Raw genomic sequence first — 25,000 nt, forward strand, 5'->3', positions numbered from 1 at the left:
AACATTCTGATATCCTCCAGAATTCTTTAATGGTCCGGAATAAATTGAATGCTACGCGTTGATGGATTACTTTGTTCTTCTACGCCCTTTTTGAGGAACGTATTGTCGGACTTAAACCAACATCTGAAGAGGTGAGATCGCTCCTTTTTTTTTTTTTCCCATGTTTGCTGGCGGGATTGTTTTTGTTTTTGGAAAGCGCACGGGCAGTGCGCGGTTTGGTACTGCTTCCGCAGTGTTTGGACTAAAGACTCTGCCCTACGGGCTATTTTCTCTCTCTCTCTCTGCACCATTACACAATAAATATTCACAGTGAAAATATTTTGTAAGCGCATTTCATGAACCAAGTTATAGGATTTGTTGACAACTTGCATCGAGTTTGTTACACTTCTACCCGGCGTGAAGCACTGACAGTCATGTGGTTGTGATGTCATCGTAAACAAATCTGTTCTACTCATCCAGACGACTTCGCAACGGGGCCGTTGCCAGATTTTTCCACTCTGGAACCTGTTCTCAAAAGATTTTGTTTTGGGGCACCCAAAACGCCGGTGCCGTGTGGACGCCAGGCCGAAAAGATAAGCAATTTTATCAGATTCACCTGAATCCGTTGCCGTGTGGACAGGGCCTTAGAACAAGTCAGTCATTTCTGCTACCGAGGATCCACTATTTCCAGTGATGTCTCCATTGATAAATGTCAGGATGTCTGGATCGGTCTAGCATCAAGTACTTTCAACACACACACTAACATTTGAAAGGATATCGCTTGATACCAAGATCAAAATCAGGCTTGTAGTACTCGTGACTTGACTTGGACTTGAACACTGATGACTCGGACTTGTAAATTGGAGATGAGGACTCGGATATTTTCTTTATTTTTTTGTAACATGCCATAATAATTTGACATAAGATATTTACATCTATGTTATTTATACTAATTTCATGCAAGAGAATGCACATTCACCTGTTCATACATCATGTTCAAGAACAAACGAACACTAATGGCGCTAAAATGCCTGGAGAGAACGCCCTTAGGATTGTCCACTTTGCTTGTACGGACTTCTCGTGCAGTGGAAAAAAATGCACTGTTGCGTGTTCCATACGTAGAAGAACTATCGAGGAGACGACGGGGACAACCTCGAACTTCAATCGTCATTTGGCAAGACTCCACCCAGAGAAGGAAGTGACACTCTCTGTTCATTGCCCTGTTGATAGCGGGGCTTGCTGAGCGATGAACTAGCTTTTTATCTGTAGCCTAACTAAATTGGGTAGTTGAGCAGGAATGTTAGTCTAACACAGTCGCAGAGATGCTTTCACATAAAGGCAGCAACAGCCACCGTCAAATGGTGCAGTTAGAGTCTTGTTCTCGGACTTGAATGCTGGGGACTTGAGACTGGACTCGGACTCGAGGTTTCGTGACTCGACTACAACGCTGATCAAAATATGAGTGTGGAGTTATTGCAACACTTCTCTCTGACTATATCACCTGGGCACTTAAACGACGGCACTGACTGGATGCCTTCCATCATAACTGTCTGCGCGGAATACTAAAGGTATGGTTCCATGATCACATTTCGAATCTTGAGATAAGAAGGAGAACTGGTTGCTGTAGCCTGGGAATTAGTATAAGCTACTGCCACCTCCTTTACTTTGGGCACAAATGTCAGATGGCAGACTCCCTAAATTTCTGCTAGATTGGATTCCTGTCCATAGCTCTAGAGGTGTTGGATGCCCAAGACCTAAACATCCTGAAGATGCTGGGTAACGAGCTTGAGCTGTATCTAGGAGACGATTGCGATGGGGAAGCTTTGTGCATTGGATCGAGCTAAATGGCACTGAATCCTACGTTCCACCAAACAACAGTTAAGAGATTGTGAACAGGCAGACCCTTCGCAAGACAGCTAAAGACCTGACCAAGGTAAGATAAGATAAAGATTGCTGGATTTGTGCAGTTTGTTTGTTTTACCTGGAGTCTTGAGGTTGTGTGTTTTTGTGTTTCTGCTTCAGCGCATTCTTGTCCGAGATGCTCACCAAGTTCTGGAGTTCATTAGACTCCTGGAAAACAAACCACATGCATGCTACATTGTCTTGAATCATATTAATCATATAAACAGCTCTTACAACAAAATATACTGTATCCTACTGTATCCTCTGAATCTGTGTGAAGTGAAGTTGTTTTCCAGTCTGGATGTTGAGCTTGAAAGCTTTGACTGCTTCCTCCAGCACTCCCTCTCTCTGTGTCTCCATCTTCTGTACAGCTGCTTGAACAGATTCGGGCCGCTGATGGCAGGAAAGGAGAAAAACGCCAAGCCCTGTCCGTTTTTCAGTCCTAAAGCCTTCCTTCTGGGTAATCCGGCCCAACACCTGGCCCCCTGACAGATCACCCAGGTAGCGAGTGTAAGCGTGAGCCACGAGTTATTCAGGATGATCGCTGCCAATCTGAGTAGGATTCGCAGAGCACTGGGATTTGAGATCCATAACAGTAGACTGTTGGCGTGCTTTTAAAACGTTACTGTTTTTCAAAATTAGCTTGTTTGTAGGACCTCTCTCAGCCTCTGAGTGCATCTCCGTGTAGAGCCTGGTTACCAACATCATCTCTCTCCAGTCCTGACCATAAAAATGCTCCAGATCTTTAAGGTTCTCCATCCTGCCCAGTTCCTAAGGGAAGTAAATTGGTGCAACGCTATCGTGAGAGGTGTTCCTGTCCGGTTCCTCTTTCAGAGCTTTACATGTTTTTGTACAAGGAGCACAGCAGGAACTGAAGAAAGAAACAGGAAATTTGTACGAGTGGTATTTAATTAAAAAATTATATTTAAAATGACAGCTCAAAATGATGAAACTTAATAATCTGATGAAGATGACTCACCTTGTACTGTGTCACAGTGATGATTCCTGTCTGAAAGTCTAGCATCAACTTTTTGTATTATTGGCTCCGATGTGACTTTCCTTTGTCACAGTCTTTATCTTCTCAGACAGATGACTGTAGAGAGAGAGATACAGCTCTGTAACCATCAGTGTAAACCTCTACATCTCCATATAGCAGCTGTATCTCGTTTTATTTACCAGTCTGTAATCTGGGCTCTCTCTTTTTGTACGTTCTGCTTTTCCATTTCCATAAAGGGGGAAAAATGAACCAAGAAGACAGTCATTTATATCCCCTGCTCTACATACCAACTATATACCAAGTTTCAAGATATTATTTGTCACATTTTTCAAGCTGTACTGCAGGAAACCAACCCTACCTCTTTACACTGACCTCAGCAGCCCATGGCATAAACCCACTGGACCTTTGGTCCAGATGAGCTAAAAATTAAAATTTCTCACATTCCTTAGTATCAAAAGGCACATATGCATTACTTAATCAACATGTATTCCAACTTTCAAGACTATACCACTCATAGTTTTCAAGTTCTGCTCCGGAAACATAACCTACCCCAAGACTAACCTGAGAGACTAATGGCGTATTCACACCTACGTTGTTTGGTCCGGACCAAACGAACCAAATTTCCCTTGGTCCGGACCTTTTGGGTTGGTCTGAATACAAACCACCGAACTCTGGTCCGGACCAAACAAGCGGACCGAGACCGAGCTGCAAGGTCGGACTCGGTCCGGACCAAAGGAACCCTGGTGCGGATCTTTTGGAGGTGTGAAAGCAGACCGGACGTAATCCGACAGTTTTGCTTTTTTGTACCTCGGGAGCTTCCGTCATTTGTCGAGCATTATGGGAAACAGAGTCTTGACACTCCACCGCAAAGTGCAAACACTGTTTCGGTTGTCAAGGGAACCTTACAACAGTCGTTCAGTCATTCAGAGCAGTGGTAGGCTAGACTACAGAGTACAAAAAATGAGTAGGGGGCAAACGTGGGCCGAGGAAGAAACGCGTACCCTTGTGGATATATGGGCAGATGTCCACATATCTGAGCTTTTGGAGAGAACGCACAAAAATGCCGACGTGTTTGCTGTATTCAGTGAGAAAATGAAGGAGAAGGGGTTCACGCGCTCCCCAGAAAAATGTCGGCTAAAAATGAAGAAACTCCGTCAGACCTACATTAAAATCAGGGACATTCTTTCAAAAAGTGGCAGTACTAGCGACGTAAAAAAGAAATTCATCTATTGCGTGAAGAGCCAGAACTGTCACAACATGATGTGCGCTCATCAGCGCTATCCTCCGTAGCCGCCTTGCCCTTTGTCGTCGTCGTTGATAAATTACTTGTACAACAGCATAGTAATCGCACAATTGTGAAAACAGTAAAAACTGGAAAAAACGTATAGCTTTGATGACATTAAAAAGAATAACAGCACGGAAAGCCTCCATGACTGCTTTTGAACTTAACGCTTTGTGCGCGTGTCGTCTCTGACCAATAGCTGAACGACCTCAGGGCGCGTGGCTTTGTTGACAGATTTTGGTCCGCTTACTAAAATGTACAGTGTGAAAGCGAACCGCACCAAAATGAAAAAATAAAAAAAAACATTTGGTTCGGACCAAAGCAAGTGAACTATCGAACTATCCTGGTCTGAATACACCCTAAGTCTGAAATTGTTTTTCAATGGAAACATGAAAAATGAAAATTTCTTATCATGAAAGGCACATCTACATCACTTTGTTAACTTGTGTACCAAGTTTCAAATCCGTATCATGAATGGTTTTGGATATATGCTCCGGAAACGACCATTGCTCTTAGAAACGAAGTCAAAATCAAATTTTTTTGAGGTAAAAATTTGAAAAAAATTAATTTTTTTTTCAAAAATCCAAAATAGCAAAAGGCACCAGTTCACATGTTGCTTGATATGTATGCAAAGTTTCATGAAGATATCTTTAAGGAGTTTTAAAGATATGGCCCAGAAACAAAAATGTGACCGGACGGACGGCCAGAACCTGTTTCTATATCCCCCGCCAAACTTCATTTGCGCTGGGGGTAATTAGCTACAGTGGTTTTTTTTTTTTTTTTTTTTTTTTTTTCCCTTTTGGAATACTGCAAAGAGAACAGGTGAAATATATAATCTCAGCACAAAACGAATGTAAAGCAGAGGGATGATTCATGAAGGAAGTCATTCATTCTAAAAGGTTTTGTTGGTTGTTTTTTGTTTCTTTTTTTATATAAACTTAAAAAATAATTACGAGAAGTTTACTTAATGAGCAGTCTCGATGTAGTTTTTCAGGTACAGTGTCCTCTTCCTGAGACTGGATCTGCTCTGGTTGTGGAGGTAATCCTTGATATTAATCACTTTTTTTTTTTAAATACTCGTTCACCCTTTTTCTTTCTCTCTCTCTGATTGCCAGTAAATAAGTTTCAAGATTGCACCAGGGGCGATTTCTCAGAGACAACAAGGGAAGCCGAGCTTCCCCTAAAATTCTCTCCCCAAACTGCGGCGTCTACGACGTTGAATTCTCATTAAAACAATAACTTGCATAACAAAATATATGCCCAAGATTGTATTTATGTTCATAATTATCCTGTAACTTATTTGAGTCATGTCTGACGAACTTGCAGTTCGCTACAAGAATCACCTTTGCTGCCAGGCTGTAACCTTTCTTATTTCAATGGGCTCTATGGACTGGCAGCAGTGTTGCCAGATTGGGCGGTTTTAAGTGCATTTTGGTGGGTTTTGAACATATTTTGGGATGGAAAACGTCAGCAGTATCTGGCAGCCGGGTATCCGTTGCAGTCTACGAGACGGCTCTGAACAGCCAATTTCGGCTAGTTGTTATTGGTTAAAATCAACAAAATCGTCACTTCCAGGGAAGCCGGGCTTCTCTGGGACTAAACGAGACAGTGGGAGGGACAAGAAGCCGGGCTGATAAAGGATTATTGGAGGTAGTGTTTGAAAGACATGAGGAGGGTGGTACTTCGGCGAGGAACACAGAAGCATGATCAGTCAGTCCCTAGCGGATGTCGAGAAAGTGTAGTCGTGTGCCAAAGTGCTGTCCGAATTTCTTTTCATATAAACGTTTCTTCTCATTGATGTCTCTGTACATTACTCTGTAAATAAATGTAAATATTACTCGTTGTGCTCCGTTAACTTTCATCCATTCTATCAGTTTGATCATTCGCGAATTCACTCGTTTATTTCATTTGTAGTTCAATCTGGTTGTAGGCTAGCTTGAGCCTTATTGGGATCTGCAGTGCTAGCTGCTAACAGAAATTGGTGAAGTCTCTGGAAAGCACAACCAGCTGGTATGACAGGGTCACAGACCATTTTCTGGAAAAGGAGCGGAGGGCAGAATTTGTGTATAAATAGTGTTCATGTTCATGAATCTGAAGTGTGTATATTGTTCAGTAATGTTAAGAGAATGGTGGGCTCTGTGTTATAGGTTATACCTGGGTATAATATTCAAGGTTGTGTGTGTTGCATAGCCTACCTGGTTATGAATTTCCAGACTGTGTTGCAGAAGATGTTCAAGGATGTGTTGCACAGCTGGGTGTTGTGTTAAAGACTCTGTGTTGCATATCAGGGTATGATGTTCAAGGCTCTTCGTTGAATAGCCAGTGATTTTTGGATGTTTGATATTTTTGATTAAGGATATGAGGCACTAGCCTGGCAAGCCAGACTATAACATGAAATGTACAAGCAAAAATACTTTCTGCCACTAGGTAGGGTTGTCTAGTTCACTATGCTAATGGGGCACACCTTTCTATGCTTTGATATCCGGCCTACAGGTTTTACGATGAATGCGTAAAATGGGCTTCCCCTGTTTTAAAAACCAGCAGCCGCCACTGGATTGCACAGCTACTATATGTAAATGGTGCAAGTTGTGGCTAATGTTGCAAAAAGCTGTACTCTTCATAGCAGTGGTGTTGCAATATTTTCGAGACATTTGGTGAGTAAGCAGTAAAATACTGGGGGATGTGCTGTTATAGAAAAATAATCAACAATGGTGTGATGTAACATTTTATTCCTCATAAACGGCAGCAGTTTGCTCTAGAAATGATACCATAGTAGAACAAAAGCACTAATATAAACCTGTGATTTAAATTCCAGCAGAATTAGATGTCAGAGCTGCTGTTATAGAAACCTTTGAGAGCTCCACAGCTCTGTGGTGTAAATGAAATTATTGGACAAATTCTTACAATAATTTGCTATAATAGTTTTATATTACTTTTCTGGTAAACATGACTGAGCTTTGCAGATTTATGGCAAAGGGAATGGAGTCAATGAGAAGTTTGTCCAGTTGGTCCTAGCATCCCGAGATGTTTGCTTTCATTGACGTGCATTTGGAGACAGGTAATTGCGCTTGCTTACTCAGTGTTAAGCTATGAGAAACAGGAAGCAGCGCTCGGGCTATCAGAATAAAGACAGAGGGCGGTCTTGGAGATAACCATGACACGGCACTTTGCTTAACCCAGGAAGTAACCAGAGCTAACCATGACCCATGACATTCCTCAAGCTGAGAGTAAACAAACAGTGGGGAGGGAGGGAGGGATTCGAACAAACCATGACTTGGGGAATTGTGTGGCCTGAAGTGATGACTTGTAGTTCAGTCACCGGACCTTAATTATTCACTCATATTGACACACTGGGAGGAAAAGTGCATAGTCCTGTAGTTAGGGAGATTTTGTATATAAACAAAGCTTATATATAATCATTAATTGATGACGAGCTAACCGGTCCAAGATGTAATATGTTTATAAGGTTAACATGCAATATTTTTGGGGAACTGCAGTATTTGGAGTAGAGATTTTTGTTATAATTATGAACATTGGTCAAGTCAAGTTTATTTGTATAGCGTTTTTGACAACTGACATTGTCGCAAAGCAGCTTTACAGAAGATTAAAGACCTTTTTTAAACACGAGCTAATTTTATTCCTAATCTAGCCCCAATGAGCAAGCCTGTGGCAAGGAAAAACTCCCTCAGACGACACGAGGAAGAGACCTCGAGAGGAATCAGACTCGAAAGGGAACCCATCCTCATTTGGGCGATAACAGATAACGTGATTTATAAATAACTCGCTTCTATATCCGTGTCCTAGATAGTCCCAAAGTATAACTATGAAACCAGGAAATTCATTATAGGTTGAACATGAAGTCTGCTTTTTTGAAGTTATAAACTGTTCGTTGATGGAAACTTGAGTGCAAAACTGTTCGACAACCGCAGTCCTAAAGTTAGCAAGTCAACTGACGTCCTCGGACATAAACGTGTTACTGTAAGTGTCCAGAGCCGTCTTCCAAGTGCGACTTTCGACTGTCCATATGGGGCCGTCCTCTACATGAGCGATGTGCTGAGACTCCAGCCAGAAGTAGGGCATCAGGATGGGTCAGGCAGGTAGAAGGTGCAGAAGAGTTCAGCATGTCAGTCTCAGGATGGACATGTAACTCGGGGGGGGGGTGCTTATTATAGTGTCTCTAAGGGGTACTACCATTTTGTAAAATCCATTTTTCATTAAGTGTCCACAAAATGTACTGAAACCTTTTTCCTGTTAATCTACAATTAATGAATCTTTCACGTTTTGAATTTCCTGCTGCCTCACACCACCTCAGGTTACTGTCTAGGCTGGTTCACATGTTCTCCCTGTGTCCTCATGGGTTTACCTCCAGGTCCAGTTTTCTCTTATCTCCCAAAACCATGCCTATAGGTGGATTGGCTATGCTAAATTGCCCCTACGTGTGAGGTGCCTTGCAGTCCAGGATGTATTTCTGCCTTGTGATCACTGGCAGACTCCAGATCCACTGCGATGCTGACTAGGATGGTGGTGGTTCCTCATTGGTTAAGGCTCTGGGTTACTGATCAGAAGGCTGGCATTTCAAGCCTCAGCACCTCATACCTGCTCTTTGTTGCTCCCTTGAGCAAGGCCTTTAACTCTCTCCGCCATATCATGGCTAACCCTGTGCTTTGACCCCAAGGAATTTGACTGCACTGTATATGAACAAATAAATGCTTTCATGATTTGGATGAACACTGCTATTGAGCAAAAGGATAGAAGTGTGTTTGCAAGAGCTGACTGAAAATTCCTCAGATCTGAGACTGCTGGCTCATGGGATTGTCCTGACCCCCACCCCCTTTGCCAGCCCAATGTGCAATCACATGAACTGTACTCCGATGCCTTGAGTTATGCCTCTCAGGACCTACAGGGCGTCATGAAAGGACAAGAAGTCCAAGTCATGAATGGTGTGCCTCAAGCCGCCATGCTTGGCCCTCTCATCTTCTCACTGTACACTACCTTATTGGGAACGATCATAAAAAGCAATGTAGGAGATTTTTTTCCATATTTTATTTTTAAAAAATAGGCAAAATATGTACAAGTATTTTACATTTGACTTCGATTTACTCATGAAGTTACTGTATCCAGGACAGAACATTAGCCGGATAATACAGTATGTCTGTACAACGATGACCAAGAAATCAGAATAAATTCAACAATAATTATATTTACACAGTGTGCAAAACGTACATAAGCAGAATATTCATGTAAAGTGCATGTTGGATAGAAGTGTACAGATTGTACATTTTTCCTGATTCAGAAGTTTCACATTGACTTGTCATTTTATATTTGCATACCACACGGTACAGTATTTTACACGTTCATATACAGCTGTAATATTTAAAAGGCATACATTCCCATTCCGACTGCCAGAGCTAAACACACTCCGAGCAGCATCCTGAGCAGCTGAGAGCCGGACGTCAGTGAGGAGGATAGCGCCGAGCTCTGGCTCACTCTGGCGTCTGAGGAAAGAGAGACAGTCGAGGCTTTAACGTGCTGGATAAGATAAAGATTGCCGGATTTGTGCAGCTTGCACGTGTTTTTACCTGGAGTCGTGAGGTTGGGCGTTTTGTGTCTCTGCCTCAGCTCGTTCTTCTCCGAGATGCTCACCAAGTTTTGAAGTTCATCAAACACCTGGAAAACAAACCACACACTAACTTTAGGACTGCACGTTACGTCGTCTCGAATCGTATCGATCATACAAACGGCTCTTCCGACGACAAACCGTACCGTATCCTTCCTTTCTCTGAATCTGTGTGAAGTGAAGTTGTTTTCTGACCTGGATGTTGAACTCGAAGGCTCTGACGGCTTCCTCCAGCACTCCCTCTCTCTGCGTCTCCGTCAGCTCGATGCTGTTCATCCTGCTTCTGTACAGCTGCTTGAACAGATTCGGGCTGCTGACGGCGGGAAAGGAGAAGAACGCCAAGCCCTCTCCGTTCTTCAGTCCTAAAGCCTTCTGGGCAATGCGGCCCAACACCTGGCCACCTGACAGATCACCCAGGTAGCGAGTGTAAGCGTGAGCCACGAGGTATTCAGGACGATCGCTGCCGATCTGGAACAAAAGAAAAAACGTGTGTATTTAATTACAAAGTACCAAGTTACATTAATTAATTTGTTTAAACTGTAAGCGTATACAGCGGGAGTCGAATCCAGTTACACTTGGAGTAAGAGTGTAGCGCAAGAACAGAAATCTTCGAAAGGTTTTCAATATGTATAACTGTGCGTGAAACTTTCTTGCAGTACCTCTCTCAGTCTCTGAGCGTATCTCAGCGTAGCAGCCGGTACCACCATCTTCTCTCTCCAGTCCGGACCGTAAAAGTGCTCCAGATCTTTCTTGAGTTCCTCCGTCCTGCCCAGTTCCTGAGGGAAGTAGATTGGCGCGACGCTGTCACGAGAAGCGTTCCTGTCCAGTTCCTCTTCCAGAGCTTCGTAGATCTTATACAAGGAGCACAGCAGGAGCTGAGGAAAGAGACGGGGGGGAAATATTCACCGTTATTCCATATTTAAGGAGTCGTCTCAAGATCGTTGATGACCTGACGTTTTAAAAAACGCTTCAGTCTGATTTAAGATAATTGGGATGAGATTGTTGATCCAGGAACGTGGCTGACCTTATACTGTTGCAGGCCGATGTTTGCTCTCTGGAAGGCCAGCATCAGTTCCGTGTTCTCGGCTCGGACATGACTTTCTTTAGTCGCAGCCTTTATCTGCTCGGACAGGTCACTGGAGAGAGAGAGAGAGATAGATAGATAGATTGAGAGAGAGCTCAGTGTTCAATTCTTAATGACACGTAATTACACTTTCATTACACGAGTCAATAGATGCATTTGTAACAGGGATGGTTTGTGGAATACTTTAGCACTACGTTCAGACTGCAACCTGAAACGACCCATATCCGATTTGTTGTGAAATCCGATTTTTTTGTTAGGCCGTTCACATTACCAATTATATGAGACTTGTATGCGATCTCCAATATGAACGGAAAACGACCCAAAAGTGTCCCGCATGCGCAAATTGACACGTAATAAGCACATCTACGTAATACGTAAACAAAAAAAAGCGCACTCTTCATGTTTAATGGTTTGTTTGTTTTTGTTTGTTTGTTTGATTATCTGGTTAGTGTTAAAGTGTAAGGTCTCGTGTGTGTTTTTGTTTCTGAACTGAAATGAAAACGTGTAGCCTGGTAACGAGGGTTGACTCCTAAATGTCTCTCTAATTTCTATATAAGTGCACTACGTGTTACTAGGAAGTAATGGATTTTTAAACTCTATATAGTGCACTCGAGCTTCAGTAGGCAGTCATTTGGGATACGGCCGCTGTATTACCAAACTCTTAATTCAGGCTTAATAATTTGCACATATTTATTTCGTCATATTAATAAACTTTTTCTACATTTTTATAAATATTTATTTAGATTGTTTATAGCCAGCTGAATTCTGCAACTTCTCTCAGCGCTGGCTCAAGGTGCAGAAACACCAGTGCAGTTTGCGATGGAGATGAGGCGAGACCTGGCGATGTGGTTTTTGTGGCGGCGGCGGAACTCACACAATAATCTGATTAATGTGGGCAGCAGACTAATGAGACCGAAGGTGTCAAATTACTGGAAATTTCCAGAACAATCTTATAATCTTGTAATACAGGATGGTTTAAGTTATAAATCAGTTATAGAAACTGTTTTATTTAATCAGGCTAACAGATCAACATCCAGGTCCCTACCAAATCCACCATTAGCTTGATCAATTCTATAAAAGTCTATTTAAATTCTGAAAACTGTATAAATGTTGTTGTTTTCCACCAAAGACGTGGGATTAGCCAACGCAGAATAGTAACGTTTGTCTCTTGTTGATGACGTGTAGGTCGCATGAATGCGACCTGTCCGGTCAGACTGCAGTCGCATGTGAAAATAACGGATATGCATCGGAATTAGGACCACATATCCAAGCGGCCTGGGTCGCATGTGAAAAAAATCGGATCTGTGTCGTTCAGATTGTCAATAACAAATCGGATACAGGTCGCATATGGGCAAAAAAATCGGATATGGGTTGTTTCAGGGTGCAGTCTGAACGTAGTCCAAGTCTGATTTCAGTGATGATATTCTGCAATGTGAACATCTAAGATTTGTGTTTGAACTTACCGGTCTGTGACCTGAACCTTCTCAGTCTGTGCTTTCTGCTTATCTGCTTCCATTTCTGTGAGAGAAAAATAAGAGCAGCGACTGAGAACAGCTTGGCCCAAGAAGAAAAAAAAGTTGTAGCAAGCAACCCATGGAGACAAAATATACAGTAAAACATGGACTCGAATGACTGTAGAGCAAAATGCTAAACAAGTTAAAAAAAAAAAAAGTACTCATCACTAAAAGGTTTACTCACTCAGCTCGTCTTTGGATAGTTTTCTGTCAGGGTTTGCAGTTTTCCTGTTTTGTGTCAAGAGAATCTCTCTGCTCTGTTGGAGGTTGTGGAGTTCTCTCTGGAGCTGCCTCTTTTATACTCTCTCTCTCTCCCTCCCTCTTTCACAGCAGGATGAAAACAGGAAGTGGTGTTCAGGCCAGCAGAACAAAGTGAGAGGGAGGACCTAGAGCTAACCATGACATGGCACACATGGTGAACGAGAATGGAGAGAGGGAGGGATCAGGACTAACCATGACTTAGTGGATTTTCTGACCTGGAATTGTGCCTCATTCAGTCATGTGATCTTTCCTGCTCAAGCATTTTGACATTGTGGGAGGGAAAGTTCACATGTGAATGCTAACAAAGCAACAGAAGGTGCTTGATAGACAGAATTCATTTTTAGGGTACTGAATGTGTATACTGCACCGTATAATTCATATACACAATGTATTACATGATTATTAAACACAAGGTGTGCTGATCTGAGAAAATAATCAACTCCTTTTTATCACTAGACAGCAGCTGTTGGATTATTTCCTTTTTTTAATCAGTAACCGAGCATGTCATACTTTTTTTTTTTTAATCTGTGGAAAGTTATTTCCTGTTATCACTTGTTATGCACGGAAGTCCCTGTGAATGTGTTGTTGCTGTTGAAACAACAGATCAGAATAATATACAGTGGTGCTTGAAAGTTTGTGAACCCTTTAGAGTTTTCTATATTTTTGCATAAATATGACCTAAAACATCATCAGATTTTCACACAAGTCGTAAAAATAGATAAAGAGAACCCAGTTAAACAAATGATACAAAAATATTATACTTGGTCATTTATTTATTGAGGAAAATGATCCAATATTACATATCTGTGAGTGGCAAAAGTATGTGAACCTCTAGGATTAACAGTTAATTTTTTAAATGAAATTAGTCAGGTGTTTTCAATCAATGGGATGACAATCAGGTGTGAGTGGGCACCCTGTTTTATTGAAAGAACAGGGATCTATCAAAGTCTGATCTTCACAACACATGGTTGTGGAAGTGTATCATGGCACGAACAAAGGAGATTCCTGAGGACCTCAGAAAAAGCGTTGTTGATGCTCATCAGGCTGGAAAAGGTTACAAAACCATCTCTAAAGAGTTTGGACTCCACCAATACACAGTCAGACAGATTGTGTACAAATGGAGGAAATTCAAGACCATTGTTACCCTCCCCAGGAGTGGTTGACCAACAAAGATCACTCCAAGAGCAAGGCATGTAATAGTCGGCAAGGTCACAAAGGACCATAGGGTAACTTGTAAGCAACTGAAGGCCTCTCTCACATTGGTTAATGTTAATGTTCCTGAGTCCACCATCAGGAGAACACTGAACAACAATGGTGTGCATGGCAGGGTTGCAAGGAGAAAGCCACCGCTCTCCAAAAGTAACATTGCTGCTCGTCTGCAGTTTGCTAAAGATCACGTGGACAAGCCAGAAGTCTATTAGAAAAATGTTTTGTGGACAGATAAGACCAAAATAGAACTTTTTGGTTTAAATGAGAAGCGTTATGTTTGGAGAAAGGAAAACACTGCATTCCAGCATAAGAACCTTATCCCATCTGTGAAACATGGTGGTGGTAGTATCATGGTTTGGGCCTGTTTTGCTGCATCTGGGCCAGGACGGCTTGCCATCATTGATGGAACAATGAATTCTGAATTATACCAGCGAATTCTAAAGGAAAATGTCAGGACATCTGTCCATGAACTGAATCTCAAGAGAAGGTGGGTCATGCAGCAAGACAACGACCCTTAGCACACATAGTCGTTCTACCAAATAATGGTTAAAGAAGAATAAAGTGAATGTTTTGGAATGGCCAAGTCAAAGTCCTGACCTTAATCCAATCGAAATGTTGTGGAAGGACCTGAAGCGAGCAGTTCATGTGAGGAAACCCACCAACATCCCAGAGTTGAAGCTGTTCTGTATGGAGGAACGGGCTAAAATTCCTCCAAGCCAGTGTGCAGGACTGATCAACAGTTACCGTAAATGTTTAGTTGCAGTTATTGCTGCATAAGGGGGTCACACCAAATACTGAAAGCAAAGGTTCACATACTTTTGCCACTCACAGATATGCAATATTGAATCATTTTTCTCAATACATAAATGACCAAGTATAATATTTTTGTCTCATTTGTTTAACTGGGTTCTCTTTATCTACTTTTAGGACTTGTATGAAAATCTGATGATGTTTTAGGTCATATTTATGCAGAAATATAGAAAATTCTAAAGGGTTCACAAACTTTCAAGCACCACTGTAAACCTGTAGTCAGCACTACGGTTTCTATAATTGTGATAATTCAACAACCCTGTAAATCTCCTCCTTGCTCTGAATTAGAAACTGATTAACCCAGACTGCTGAGCTGTGGTTTGAGAGCACTGAGAATGCTGCGTTCAAATCACAACCATGACTCAGCAATCAGTGAGGGAATGTGGAAATGATTAGCGGGCAATCCAGCCAGCAGGAAGACGACGAGTAGACAATCTAAAAAAGTGAGAAAGCACTTCCTTTGCTTTCAAAGAACGGTAACAGGACTTTGCCTACAGCTACATGTGCATAGTTTTTTTTTTTTTTTTAAGAGGATCAAGTTGTCTTCCTGCCTCCATTCAGCCTGGAGAATGTTGTGGGTCATGGTTAGTCCTGATCCCTCCCTCTCTCCCTTCTCGTTCACCGTGTCTGCCATGTCATGGTTAGCTCTAGGTCCTCCCTCTCACTTTGTTCTGCTGGCCTGAACACCACTTCCTGTTTTCATCCTGCTGTGAAAGAGGGAGGGAGAGAGAGAGTATAAAAGAGGCAGCTCCAGAGAGAACTCCACAACCTCCAACAGAGCAGAGAGATTCTCTTGACACAAAACAGGAAAACTGCAAACCCTGACAGAAAACTATCCAAAGACGAGCTGAGTGAGTAAACCTTTTAGTGATGAGTACTTTTTTTTTTTAACTTGTTTAGCATTTTGCTCTACAGTCATTCGAATCCATGTTTTACTGTATATTTTGTCTCCATGGGTTGCTTGCTACAACTTTTTTTTTCTTCTTGGGCCAAGCTGTTCTCAGTCGCTGCTCTTATTTTTCTCTCACAGAAATGGAAGCAGATAAGCAGAAAGCACAGACTGAGAAGGTTCAGGTCACAGACCGGTAAGTTCAAACACAAATCTTAGACGTTCATATTGCAGAATATCATCACTGAAATCAGACTTAAAAAGTATTCCACAAACCATCCCTGTTACAAATGCATCTATTGACTCGTGTAATGAAAGTGTAATTACGTGTCATTAAGAATTGAACACATAGCTCTCGCTCAATCTCTCTCTCTCCAGTGACCTGTCCGAGCAGATAAAGGCTGCGACTAAAGAAAGTCATGTCCGAGCCGAGAACACGGAACTGATGCTGGCCTTCCAGAGAGCAAACATCGGCCTGCAACAGTATAAGGTCAGCCACGTTCCTGGATCAACAATCTCATCCTAATTATCGTAAATCAGACTGAAGCGTTTTTTAAAACGTCAGGTCATCAACGATCTTGAGACGACTCCTTAAATATGGAATAACAGTGAATATTTCCTCCCCGTCTCTTTCCTCAGCTCCTGCTGTGCTCCTTGTATAAGATCTACGAAGCTCTGGAAGAGGAACTGGACAGGAACGCTTCTCATGACAGCGTCGCGCCAATCTACTTCCCTCAGGAACTGGGCAGGACGGAGGAACTCAAGAAAGATCTGGAGCACTTTTACGGTCCGGACTGGAGAGAGAAGATGGTGGTACCGGCTGCTACGCTGAGATACGCTCAGAGACTGAGAGAGGTACTGCAAGAAAGTTTCACGCACAGTTATACATATTGAAAACCTTTCGAAGATTTCTGTTCTCGCGCTACACTCTTACTCCAAGTGTAACTGGATTCGACTCCCGCTATATACGCTTACAGTTTAAACAAATTAATTAATGTAACTTGGTACTTTGTAATTAAATACACGCGTTTTTCTTTTGTTCCAGATCGGCAGCGATCGTCCTGAATACCTCGTGGCTCATGCTTACACTCGCTACCTGGGTGATCTGTCAGGTGGCCAGGTGTTGGGCCGCATTGCCCAGAAGGCTTTAGGACTGAAGAACGGAGAGGGCTTGGCGTTCTTCTCCTTTCCCGCCGTCAGCAGCCCGAATCTGTTCAAGCAGCTGTACAGAAGCAGGATGAACAGCATCGAGCTGACGGAGACGCAGAGAGAGGGAGTGCTGGAGGAAGCCGTCAGAGCCTTCGAGTTCAACATCCAGGTCAGAAAACAACTTCACTTCACACAGATTCAGAGAAAGGAAGGATACGGTACGGTTTGTCGTCGGAAGAGCCGTTTGTATGATCGATACGATTCGAGACGACGTAACGTGCAGTCCTAAAGCTAGTGTGTGGTTTGTTTTCCAGGTGTTTGATGAACTTCAGAACTTGGTGAGCATCTCGGAGAAGAACGAGCTGAGGCAGAGACACAAAACGCCCAACCTCAAGACTCCAGGTAAAAACATGTGCAAGCTGCACAAATCCGGCAATCTTTATCTTATCCAGCACGTTAAAGCCTCGACTGTCTCTCTTTCCTCAGACGCCAGAGTGAGCCAGAGCTCGGCGCTATCCTCCTCACTGACGTCCGGCTCTCAGCTGCTCAGGATGCTGCTCGGAGTGTGTTTAGCTCTGGCGGTCGGAATGTATGCCTTTTAAATATTACAGCTGTATATGAACGTGTAAAATACTGTACTGTGTGGTATGCAAATGTAGATAGTGACGAGTCAATGTGAAACTTCTGAATCAGGAAAAATGTACAATCTGTACACTTCTATCCAACATGCACTTTCCATTCAGACAGGTTGTATTTTGTACACTGTGTAATTATTTCTGTTTTGTGTAGCAATCACATCTTTTTATATGAAAATTATTAACTGTACTGTCCACATAATGAATTATCTTTGACCTGTACTGAATGTAGCAAGGGGGTGTGTGTGTGTGTGTGTGTGTGTGTGTGAGAGAGACAGTATACTGTTTTGCACATTCTGAAGTGCTAGAAATGTGAAATACTTGTAAATATTTAGAGAATACTAAGGTGTACCTTAGTATTAGCCTTTTTAAAAAAAAAATAAATCACTGAAGCAAAATTAGTGTGCGGCGCACGCATGCTCTTTTGTTAGAATAGAAAAATGATGTAGAGGAAGTGACGTAAATTAAATAGAAGGTGCTATTTTCAGTATTATCAGTAACAGACATGGGGATTATTTAACATTTATGGAAAGAGTCTCCAGTATCAGCATTTTGTCTCAGTAAGTTGTTTTTCCCACAAGGGGATCATCTTCAAAACAGAGGGCTTTGCACTTATTGGTTTCTCTGTAACATGACAGCTATTTTTTTTTTTTGTCTTATTAACTTAAGTGGATAAAAAGCATGACTTGCCCTTCATTAATAAATTAAAAAGTTGTAACTCTTAGCCAATTACAGTTGTATGAGGGGAATAAAATGCTTGTTTTTGGAAAATAATCAACTGATGTATATTTTCACTAAACTAGCACATCCTGTCATGTTTTATTTCTTATTAAATCCTACAGTGTCTTGCAAAAGTATTCATCCCCCTTGGTGTTTGTCCGGTTTTGTCACATTACAAGCTGGAATTAAAATGGATTATTGGGGGGTTGGCACCATTGGATTTACACAACATGCCTACTACTTTTATAGGTGCTTTTTTTTTCTTTTTTATTGTAATACAAATAACAACTAAGATGAAAAAAACAGAAATCTGGAGTGTGCAGAGGTATTCACCCCCTCCAAAAGTCAATACTTTGTAGAGCCACCTTTTGCTGCAATTACAGCTGCAAGTCTCTTGGGGTATGTCTCTATTAGCTTGGCACATCTAGCCACTGGGATTTTTGCCCGTTCCTCAAGGCAAAACTGCTCCAACTCCTTCAAGTCAGTTGGGTTGCGTTGATGTACAGCAATCTTCAAGCTATGCCACGGATTCTCAATTGGCTTGAGGTCTGGGCTTTGACTAGGCCATTCCAAAACATTTAAATGTTTCTCTTTAAACCACTCCAGTGTAGCTTTAGCAGTATGTTTCGGGTCATTGTCCTGCTGGAATATGAACCTTCATTCCAGTCTCGAACCTCTGGCTAACTCAAACAGGTTTTCCTCCAGAACTGCCCTGTATTTAGTGCTATGCATCTTTTTCCTTCAGTCCTGACCAGCTTTCCTGTCCCTGCAGATGCAAAACATCCCCACAGTATGATGCTGCCACCACCATGCTTCACTGTAGGAATGGTGTTCTCAGGGTGTTGGGTTTGCACCACACATAGTGTTTCCCTTGATGGTCAAAAAGTTCAGTTTAATCTCATCTGACCAGATAATCTTCTTCCAGGTGTTTGGGGAATATGCCACATGCTGTTGGGCAAACTCCAAACGTTGTACAGTCAGTGTAAGGTTACTGATTCCTCCGAAAAGTCCATCAACCTCATAAAACCTGTATGTCCTTGTAAAGATCTCTTTATTACCATTTAGATTAAAAATCACATGTTTGTGTGTGTGTGGGGGGGTATAAGGAAGAGCAGATTGAAAATGCAGACCAGTTGTAGTTTGTTTTTATACAAATATCTCATAATTCACTCCGGTAAAGCAGAGGGGTCCGCACAGGATGTCCCACAGCACTTTGATACTGGAGGAACTGCTTACTCAGGTTTAACAGCACCACATGGTGTAAACTAATCATTTCTTCATGCCCTTGCTGAGTCATGGTTCTGATTTGTATGTCGGGTTATCAGAGCGCTCAAATCAGAGCTCAGCAGGTTTGAATCCTTCACCTGTGAGAACAAGAGGCAAATCCCTCACTTATTAAAAGACTGCATCAATAAATAACCATCTACCCTGTTTGGATGCAAGATTTCAAAATTTCCCTTGTTTCTGGGGGGAAAAAAATAAATAAAAATGCTATTCCAAGCTACTCATGAACGATGAGTCTCCCCACTCGACTGGTCTAGTCTAGTTCCGGTTGCTGACTTTTTGGCGGATGACCTCATGTAGGTAGAGATGCAGTTATGATGTTCATTTTTCCATGTACAACCCCGATTCCAAAAAAGTTGGGACAAAGTACAAATTATAAATAAAAACAGAATGCAATAATTTACAAATCTCAAAAACTGATATATTCACAATCGAACATAGACAACATATCAAATGTCGAAAGTGAGACATTTTGAAATTTCATGCCAAATATTGGCTCATTTGAAATTTCATGACAGCAACACATCTCAAAAAAATTGGGACAGGGGCAATAAGAGGCTGGAAAAGTTAAAGGTACAAAAAAGGAACAGCTAGAGGACCAAATTGCAACTCATTAGATCAATTGGCAATAGGTCATTAACATGACTGGGTATAAAAAGAGCATCTTGGAGTGGCAGCGGCTCTCAGAAGTAAAGATGGGGAGAGGATCACCAATCCCCCTAATTCTGCGCCGACAAATAGTGGAGCAATATCAGAAAGGAGTTCGACAGTGTAAAATTGCAGAGAGTTTGAACATATCATTTACAGTGCATGTCATCATCAAAAGATTCAGAGAATCTGGACGAATCTCTGTTCGTAAGGGTCAAGGCCGGAAAACCACACTGGGTGCCCGTGATCTTCGGGCCCTTAGACGGCACTGCATCACATACAGGCATGCTTCTGTATTGGAAATCACAAAATGGGCTCAGGAATATTTCCAGAGAACATTATCTGTGAACACAATTCACCATGCCATCTGCCGTTGCCAGCTAAAACTCTATAGTTCAAAGAAGAAGCCGTATCTAAACTCGATCCAGATGCTCAGACGTCTTCTCTGGGCCAAGGCTCATTTAAAATGGACTGTGGCAAAGTGGAAAACTGTTCTGTGGTCAGACGGATCAAAATTTGAAGTTATTTATGGAAATCAGGGACGCCGTGTCATTTGGACTAAAGAGGAGAAGGACGACCCAAGTTGTTATCAGCGCTCAGTTCAGAAGCCTGCATCTCTGATGGTATGGGGTTGCATTAGTGCGTGTGGCATGAGCAGTTTACACATCTGGAAAGACACCATCAATGCTGAAAGGTATATCCAGGTTCTAGAGCAACATATGCTCCCATCCAGACGACGTCTCTTTCAGGGAAGACCTTGCATTTTCCAACATGACAATGCCAAACCACATACTGCATCAATTACAGCATCATGGCTGCGTAGAAGAAGGGTCCGGGTACTGAACTGGCCAGCCTGCAGTCCAGATCTTTCACCCATAGAAAACATTTGGCGCGTCATAAAACGGAAGATACGACAAAAAAGACCTAAGACAGTTGAGCAACTAGAATCCTACATTAGACAAGAATGGGTTAACATTCCTGTCCCTAAACTTGAGCAGCTTGTCTCCTCAGTCCCCAGACGTTTACAGACTGTTAGAAAAGGGGATGTCTCAAAGTGGTAAACATACCCTTGTCCCAACTTTTTTGAGATGTGTTGTTGTCATGAAATTTAAAATCACCTAATTTTTCTCTTTAAATGATACATTTTCTCAGTTTAAACCGTTGATATGTCATCTATGTTCTATTCTGAATAAAATATGGAATTTTGAAACTTCCACATCATTGCATTCCATTTTTATTTACAATTTGTACTTTGTCCCAACTTTTTTGGAATCGGGGTTGTATTAAAACACAAAAATAAATATCACAAACCACAACCTGACCTAGAGGAAGTCATCCACCAAAAGTCAGTGACCAAGTAAGCTGGGTATTTGTCAGAGAAGCAACCAAGGAGCCAAGAGTAATTCTGAAGGAACTGCAGAGATCCCCATCTTAGACGTGAATAGCTGTTCACAGTCCAGCCGTAGCCCAGGCACCTCATAAAGCTTTATGGAAGAGTGGTGATGACAACAACAATGGTGACCTCCTCAATGAGATCAAGATCAACAAGCGACGTGGACTGGCAGTAGGCATCATTAGAAGCCTTTGGAGACCACTCTGGAGCAAACCGGGCGCTCCAAGCTACGGGTCTACGACGCTGCGGTTTTGGCCATGCTGCTCTACAGCCCCAAGAACTGGCTTCTCAGCAAGACCTTGGCCACACGTGTTCCCTGCTTCGAGATCCGTTCCCTCAGGGCCATTGAGGGGTTGCGTTGGTACGACCGTGTCTCCAACGAGGCATTCTGCCAGAGGACTAACCAACCAAATATTCTCCGCACCATCACACAGTGCTGTGTTCGTTGGCTCGGACACGTCCTACGCTGCACGGACGACCACCCCACAAGAGCCATTTACGAGTTTGATCTGGCAGCGGTGGGACGGAGACGCCCCCACGGCTGACCACGCACCCGTTGGAACGATGTTGTTCGTCAAGACCTCCAGTGGATTCATTTGAGGCTGGAGGACATCCCGGTACTCAGCCAAGACCGTGAGAGATGGCGGACTTCTGTGGCACTGGTGGGCTCAACGCCATGCTGGCATGAGGTTTAGGAGGAAGAAGAGTGGTGAGTTTGTCATATCACTCAGGAAACATGTGCAAAAGGTTTTGCTGACCTGATAAGACCAAAATTGAACTTTTGTTTTGCAATGGCATAAAGTGCTGCATTTGGAGGAAACCAAGCACTACCCATCAAGTTGAGAACACCATTCCAACAGTGAAGCATGCTGGTGGTAGCATCATGTAGAGACTTGGTCTCTTGCTTGCCTCTATGATTGTCTCCTCTAAGCATCGTGGCAGTTGCGCCATGTCTTTCCATTTCATAATAATAGATTTTGTGGTCGATGATTTCTTGGTCTTCATGATGCTGTGATGTTCTCTAACAAACTCTGGGGTCTTCCAGCACTTCCTTCAGCTAATTAGGTGATTTCTGATGGTGACTGTACAAAAACTCATTGAGTTTAGCCTTTTTTTTTTTAGTCCAAGTTGCATGCAATGTGGAAAAGTTCTGTATTACATGGTTGGACAACATTTATAAACTAAATATGTGCTTAAATTATATACATTATAGGGCTAAATGTTTATGGACATCTGACCATCACACCCATGTATGCTTTTTGAACATCCCATTCCAGATTTTGGTCCGTGGCCATGGGGATTTGTGTTCGTACAGCCACAAGAGCATTACTGAAGTTGGGTGAGGAGGCCTGGGTAAGCGTTTCAATTCATCCCAAAGGTATGCAGGTTGAAGTCAGGGCTCTGTGCAAACCAAGTCAAGTTTATTTTTATAGCGTTTTTAACAATAGACATTGTCGCAAAGCAGCTTTACAGAATTTTAATGATTTTAACACGAGCTAATTATTATCCCTAATCTATCCCCAATGAGCAAGGCTGTGGCGACAGTGGCAAGGAAAAACTCCCTCAGATGACATGAGGAAAAAACCTCAAGAGGAACCAGACTCAAAAGGGAACCCATCCTCATTTGGGTGATAACAGACAATGTGATTATAACATTTTTAACAGTTTTAACATGAAGTCTGTTTTGTTGAAGTTATACACTGTTCATTGATGGAAACTTGAGTGCAAAACTGTTCATGACCACTGCAGTCCTAAAGTTAGCAAGTCAACTGTAGTCCTTAGCCATAAAAGCATGACTGTAAGCGTCCAGAGCGTCTTCCAAGCACGACTTTCGACTGTCCATATGGGGCCGTCCTCCACAGGAGCAATGCGATGAGACTCCAGCCAGGCACAGGGCACCAGGATGGATCAGGCAGGTCCGAGGAGCAGAAGAGGTCAGCATCTCGATCTCAGGATTGACCTGTAACTCAGAGGGACAGACGGGGAGAAAGAGAGAGAAAACACAGGTTGTTAGGTATGCCCAATGTCATCTGATGAGTAGGAACAGTATACATATTGCGCTGAGCACAAGCAGGGACTCTGGCAAAACTAACCATGACAGCATAACTAAAAGGGGAGAGCCAGAAGGTACTGTAACACATGCATGAGGGCACCCCGGGACATAAAGCAGCCAGCCACTACACCGTCAACAAACTCGAATGAGCGAGTGAGTGGGGGACTGACAGCATCCATATATCCCAATTTACCAAAACACTCTGTCTGAGGACCCTCCAGATCTACACCTTTACCTCATAAACACCATTAACAAAAGGCTTGAGTAAACAGATATGTTTTCAGTCTAGATTTAAACGCTGAGACTGTGTCTGATTCCCGAACACCACTTGGAAGGCTGTTCCATAACTGTGGGGCTTTGTAAGAAAAGGCTCTGCCCCCTGATGTAGCCTTCACTGTACGAGGTACCAGCAGATAGCCTGCACCTTTTGATCAAGTAGGCGTGGCGGGTCGTAGAGGACCAGAAGTTCACTCAGGTACTGTGGCGCGAGACCATTCAGTGCTTTAAAGGTCAATAGTACAACCCCGATTCCAAAAAAGTTGGGACAAAGTACAAATTGTAAATAAAAACAGAATGCAATAATTTACAAATCTCAAAAACTGATATTGTATTCACAATAGAACATAGACAACATATCAAATGTCAAAAGTGAAACATTTTGAAATTTCATGCCAAATATTGGCTCATTTGAAATTTCATGACAGCAACACATCTCAAAAAAGTTGGGACGGGGCAATAAGAGGCTGGAAAAGTTAAAGGTACAAAAAAGGAACAGCTGGAGGACCAAACTGCAACTCATTAGGTCAATTGGCAATAGGTCATTAACATGACTGGGTATAAAAAGAGCATCTTGGAGTAGCAGCGGCTCTCAGCAGTAAAGATGGGAAGAGGATCACCAATCCCCCTAATTCTGCGCCGACAAATAGTGGAGCAATATCAGAAAGGAGTTCGACAGTGGGCGGCACGGTGGTGTAGTGGTTAGCGCTGTCGCCTCACAGCAAGAAGGTCCGGGTTCGAGCCCCGTGGCCAGCGAGGGCCTTTCTGTGTGGAGTTTGCATGTTCTCCCCGTGTCCGCGTGGGTTTCCTCCGGGTGCTCCGGTTTCCCCCACAGTCCAAAGACATGCAGGTTAGGTTAACTGGTGACTCTAAATTGACCGTAGGTGTGAATGTGAGTGTGAATGGTTGTCTGTGTCTATGTGTCGGCCCTGTGATGACCTGGCGACTTGTCCAGGGTGTACCCCGCCTTTCGCCCGTAGTCAGCTGGGATAGGCTCCAGCTTGCCTGCGACCCTGTAGAAGGATAAAGCGGCTAGAGATAATGAGATGAGTTCGACAGTGTAAAATTGCAAAGAGTTTGAACATATCATCATCTACAGTGCATAATATCATCAAAAGATTCAGAGAATCTGGAAGAATCTCTGTGCGTAAGGGTCAAGGCCGGAAAACCATACAGGGTGCCCGTGATCTTTGGGCCCTTAGACGGCACTGCATCACATACAGGCGTGCTTCTGTATTGGAAATCACAAAATGGGCTCAGGAATATTTCCAGAGAACATTATCTGTGAACACAATTCA

At 42.7% G+C, this 25,000-nt stretch overlaps 2 protein-coding genes and 1 pseudogene across 4 annotated transcripts; 1 reads left to right on the forward strand and 2 right to left on the reverse strand.

Moving 5' to 3' along the window:
• Nucleotides 1–3,110, reverse strand: part of LOC132884225 (heme oxygenase-like) — a 3,832-nt pseudogene extending 722 nt beyond the window's left edge.
• A 6,084-nt stretch (nt 3,111–9,194) lies between these two features.
• On the reverse strand, nt 9,195–12,672 carry LOC132884855 (heme oxygenase-like). 2 transcript variants are annotated; one of them, XM_060918861.1, is made up of 7 exons: nt 12,560–12,667; nt 12,325–12,379; nt 10,802–10,913; nt 10,437–10,652; nt 9,973–10,245; nt 9,740–9,827; nt 9,198–9,655 (listed from the first exon to the last, which is right to left on the reverse strand). In XM_060918861.1, the coding sequence occupies exons 2-7, from the start codon at nt 12,375–12,377 to the stop codon at nt 9,534–9,536; spliced, it is 864 nt and encodes a 287-aa protein (XP_060774844.1). In that variant the 5' UTR covers nt 12,378–12,379; nt 12,560–12,667; the 3' UTR covers nt 9,198–9,533. The 2 variants fall into 2 exon arrangements, with proteins under 2 accessions (XP_060774843.1, XP_060774844.1); XM_060918860.1 differs by having other exon boundaries at nt 9,195–9,827; nt 12,560–12,672.
• Nucleotides 12,673–15,395: 2,723 nt separating this feature from the next.
• Nucleotides 15,396–17,729, forward strand: LOC132884856 (heme oxygenase-like). Of its 2 annotated transcripts, XM_060918864.1 has the most exons (7): nt 15,402–15,506; nt 15,686–15,740; nt 15,923–16,034; nt 16,184–16,399; nt 16,590–16,862; nt 17,008–17,095; nt 17,180–17,729. In XM_060918864.1, the coding sequence occupies exons 2-7, from the start codon at nt 15,688–15,690 to the stop codon at nt 17,293–17,295; spliced, it is 858 nt and encodes a 285-aa protein (XP_060774847.1). In that variant the 5' UTR covers nt 15,402–15,506; nt 15,686–15,687; the 3' UTR covers nt 17,296–17,729. The 2 variants fall into 2 exon arrangements, with proteins under 2 accessions (XP_060774846.1, XP_060774847.1); XM_060918863.1 differs by having other exon boundaries at nt 15,396–15,506; nt 17,008–17,729.
• The last annotated feature ends 7,271 nt before the right edge of the window (nt 17,730–25,000 follow it).

The sequence above is a fragment of the Neoarius graeffei genome, chromosome 4 (assembly GCF_027579695.1).
Source record: "Neoarius graeffei isolate fNeoGra1 chromosome 4, fNeoGra1.pri, whole genome shotgun sequence".
Classification (NCBI taxonomy): Eukaryota; Metazoa; Chordata; class Actinopteri; order Siluriformes; family Ariidae; genus Neoarius; species Neoarius graeffei.